Source organism: Priapulus caudatus, unplaced genomic scaffold, assembly GCF_000485595.1.
Source record: "Priapulus caudatus unplaced genomic scaffold, Priapulus_caudatus-5.0.1 Scaffold114, whole genome shotgun sequence".
NCBI lineage: Eukaryota > Metazoa > Priapulida > Priapulimorpha > Priapulimorphida > Priapulidae > Priapulus > Priapulus caudatus.
Genome location: NW_014577175.1, coordinates 178,186 through 182,819, shown reverse-complemented (window position 1 = coordinate 182,819; position 4,634 = coordinate 178,186). Strand labels below are relative to the sequence as shown.

Genomic DNA, 4,634 nt, shown 5'->3' with positions numbered 1-4,634 from the left:
TACACGCAGCTATGAATGGGCAAGCCACGCCTCCAGCTGCTGTAACGTGTGTACATGTGTTATTATCCACAAGAGCTGCCATAATAGAATCTCTATTATGCCGAGAAGCAACAGCAGCAGCAGCAGTGTTGCAGCAGCAACAGCAGCAGCAGTGTCGCAGAAGCAACAGCAGCAGCAGCAGTGTTGCAGCAGCAACAGCAGCAGCAGTGTCGCAGAAGCAGCAGCAACAGCAACAGTGTTGCAGCAGCAACAGCAGCAGCAGTGTCGCAGCAGCAACAGCAGCAGCAGCAGTGTTGCAGCAGCAACAGCAGCAGCAGTGTCGCAGCAGCAGCAGCAGCAGCAGTGTCGCAGCAGCAACAGCAGCAGCAGTGTCGCAGCAGCAACAGCAGCAGCAGCAGCAGTGTCGCAACAGCAACAGCAGCAGCAGCAGCAGTGTCGCAACAGCAGCAGCAGCAGCAGCAGCAGTGTCGCAGCAGCAGCAGTTATAGCAATAACTGTAATTTATCATTGTTTTAATGCCATGCATCATTATTGTAGTTTCTCTTATTAAATAATGAACTGATTAATTTTACAACAAAATGAACTATATAAAAGTTAAATATAAAAAAACGTTTTAGATTTCTTCCTGCGAACATCGAACCCTTCGCTCAAGCCAACTGTAGACAAAGCTGTCCTTCAGAACAATTAGACATAAGAACAGTCGGTCGCCCTGACCCTTTAAGCAATAACAAAATTACATTATTTTACTCCTCATAGAATGGTGATCACTCTACTAACTACTTCTACTGATTGCAAGATTTCGTTGAAGCACATATCTTTCTCCTGACTCCATTACCAGCGTGTGCTGTCCCTGTAACCGTAAATGACAGTGAATCAAAACTCCATTCAACTCAGCTGCACTTATTGAAAGCAAACGGTGCCATTCAAAGCCACGAATCTAACAATACTAAGAAATAAAATATAGGATTATTTTAGTCATGTTTTGCTAGTGTTATCGATCTGTGGGGCTAATTGCCTGCCTGCTGTTGCACGCCATGCCGTTGCATGCTGCCAGCGAAGGGTTCGGACAAAGAAATACTAACAGTAGAAGTTCATAAACACCTCCGCAACATCTCATGATCACACAATCTTGCCGGCTCAATCATAGACTTCGTTGAAACGTGAAAATCATCGATTGAACAATCTTCTTACTTCGAAGCAGAGACTGATTATAGGCACGTTTTTATGTCCATGCGTTCCAAGCGGGTAGGTGCATGTGCGTGTGCATATTGTGGAAGATTATAATAACACCGTTGCAAATAATACAAATGGCCAAAAACTGTCCTTCGACCCTATTTGCAACTGCGCATATTTATTTCAGTTTAAATCTCCTAGTATATAGATACGATAGGACTAGATACGACGCTGACTGCCTGCAGCGAATTGAAATCATACAAGCAAACCCATCTCGACACACCATCCCGGCGGCCGCCCACTGTATAGATAGGTATTCAAATTGTCTTGCTACGACGTCCTCGGCTCTCTCAGTCCGCTATAACCCTCTAGGCATACTGCTACATTTACAAAGACAACGCAAAAAGGCTGTCGAATCTATTCTGTTTAAATAGGAGGTGTAGCTGGGGCGGTTGAAGAGTGGGAGGAGGTGAAACGATCCGATTATGATAATCGCCTCAGTTTGTTGCTAACAAGGGATCAAACAATTTTTAATGCCACAGCTTTGCAAGACAATGCGTTCGACCCGTGCCCCACAAAGGCCAGCGTTAGCTTTCCTTTTTACCATATATAGCTAAAGTATACTCACCGAGCTACAGTTAGCATCGTCTGCACAAATGATTCCGTATGAGGTGGCCGTCTTCACTTTTTCCGCCCTGCCATCCTCTGAGAGCTTCCTCTGCAAGCGAAAACAAAATAGAATGTAGCTGGACCTTGCATATAGCGCACACAAATAAGTGAACACGTGAACGTGATGAATTCTACGCGCACCACAGCGAACAAAGACAAGGCGGCATTGCATTACCGCCAATTCCCTAACAGCAAACGGGGGGGGGGAGAATAAAGAATTCCTTCCTGATTAAAAATCGGCGCCGCCTAGAAATTCTGGTCTCCCAAACAGCGTTGCAGATATAGATTGCAAGCATGTAACACAGCTTACCCACAGAAGTGCATGGGAGACTGCTATGCAGTTGTACATTTGTTGCCATTCAATTCCACAAAGATAAAAAAGGGACTGGTGGGACTTGAGAATCGATATTATTACATGCGTGTTACATGTTTAGTAGTCATTCCATCACTTGACAGATGAAGTGATACGAAAATTCTCAAGGTCATTTCACGAATTTTATCAAGAAATGCTTTTATCTAGACAATACTCTACAGTAACAACGAAAACACAAGTATCTATGAATAACGTCGAGAACACAAACAGAGAAATGAGTGGCTTAATTTGATTTCATAACACTATATGTAGCAGAAACCATCCAAAACAACAAGCACACAAAAATCTCAGCATTATAAAAATCATAAACGCATAGGCATGAAATTGGCACCTAAAAACATGTATAACAAATCAATATAACTTTAAATATAATGTTGATCAATTCTGAAACTTTGTAAGCTCGTTTGGCCAAGTGGGGACATAAAAAACTTGTACGATCACATTTAACATTTAATCACGTAGTGATGTTAGAAAGCATTTGCAGCAGCAACAGCAGCAGCAGCAGTGTTGCAGCAGCAGTGTTGCAGCAGCAACAGCAGTGTTGCAGCAGCAACAGCAGCAGCAGTGTTGCAGCAGCAACAGCAGCAGCAGTGTTACACGGACGCACGCACGCACGCACGGCAACACATACACAACAGATATATGCAACCGCACATGCACCTAGCCCGCTTGAACGCAGACATAAACACGTGCCATAAGTCAGTCTCTGCTTCGAAGTACAGAGATTGTTCATCGATGATTTTCACGTTTCAACAGAAGTCTTGATGAGCCGGCGGCAAGATTGTTGGATCATGAGAATGTTGCCGGAGGACGGTGTTTATGAACTATCTCTGTTAGTATTTCTTCTGTCCGACCTTCGCTGGCAGCATGCAAACGCGCATGGCGCTGCAACAGCAGGAGGCAATTGGCCCCCACAGATCGATAACCACTTAGCAAAACATGACTAAAATCAAATCCTATATTTTATTTCTAGTCATTGTTAAGATTCGTGGGCTTTGATAGGCACCGTTTGCTTTCAATAAGCTGCAGCTGGTTATATGGAGTTATTGATATCACTGTCACTTTACGCCGCTTACAGGGGACAGCCACGCTTGTAATGTGAGTCCAGGAGAAAGGATCATGTGTCTTCAACGAAATCTTTGCCCATCCAGTCAGAAGTAGTTAGTGAGTGATCACCATTCTATGAGGAGTAAGAATAATGTAATTTTGTTATTGCTCTAAAGGGGTCAGGGCGACCGACTGTTCTTATGTCTAATTGCTTTCTGAAGGACAGCTTTGTTCTACAGTTGGCCTTGAGCGAAGGGTTCGATGTCGCAGAAGAATCTAAAACGGTTTTTTTTTATATTAACTCTTTATACTAGTCATTTTGTTGTAAAATTAATCAGCCTTCATTATTTAATACGACGAACTCAATAATTGATGCAGGGGCATTAAAACAATGATAAATTGACAGTATTGCTATAACTGCTGCTTCTGCGACACTCGCTGGTGCGTTAGCTGTTGCTGCTTGTTGCGCACTGTGCTCTGCTGCTGTTGCCTGTTGCGACACTGCTGGCTGCTGCTGCTGTTGCCTGCATGGGCATTGCTGCTGCTGGTTGCGTGCTAGCCAACACTGCTGCTGCTGCGGTGTGCTGCGACACTGCCTGGCTGTCTGTTGCTGCTGCAACACTGGTTGCTGTGCTGCTGCCGACACTTGCCTTGACTGCTGTTAAGCTGCTGCGACCTGCTGCTGTGCTTCTGCCCTGCGACACTGCTGCTGGCCTGTGGCGCCGCAACACTGCCTGCTTGCTGTTGCTGGCTGCCAACACTGCTGTTGCTGCTGCAACACTGCCCTGTTGACCTGTTCGCGTGCCTGCGACACTGACTGTTGCTGCTGCAACACTGACGTGCTGCAACACTGCTGCTGGCTGCTGTGGCTGCTGCAAAGCTTTCTAAATCACTACGTGATTAAATGTTAAATGTGCATCGTACAAGTTTTATTCCCCACTGGCCCAACGACGCTTACAATAGTTTTCAGAAAGTTGAGATCAACGATTATAATTAAACTATCTTATTGATTTGTTATACATTGTTTTTTAGGTGCCAATTTCAATGCCTATGCGTTATATGATTTTATAATGCTGAGATTTTTGCGATGTGCTTGTTATTTTGGATGCGTTTCTGTACATATAGTTTATGAAACAAATTAAGCCACTCATTTCTCTGTTTGTGTTCTCGATCGTTATTCCAAGATACTTGTTGATGTTGTCGTTCGTTTACTGCTGAGAGTCATTGTCGTAGATAAAGCATTTCTGATATGAAATTCGTGATATAACGTGACTCTTGGGAGAATTTCGTATCACTTCATCTGTCAAGTGAGGTATGCATGACTACTAAACATGTATAACACGCATGTTAATAATATCGACTTCTCAAAGTC

The 4,634-nt window shown here is 44.0% G+C and overlaps 1 protein-coding gene across 3 annotated transcripts in view; it reads right to left on the bottom strand.

Moving 5' to 3' along the window:
* LOC106805459 (anosmin-1-like) overlaps positions 1 to 4,634 on the bottom strand; it is a 66,887-nt gene that overhangs the window by 39,656 nt on the left and 22,597 nt on the right. For all 3 annotated transcript variants that reach the window (XM_014807047.1, XM_014807048.1, XM_014807049.1), the window contains exon 2: positions 1,802 to 1,891. In XM_014807047.1, the coding sequence (XP_014662533.1) occupies positions 1,802 to 1,891 (90 nt within the window). The remainder of the gene's footprint in view (positions 1 to 1,801; positions 1,892 to 4,634) is intronic.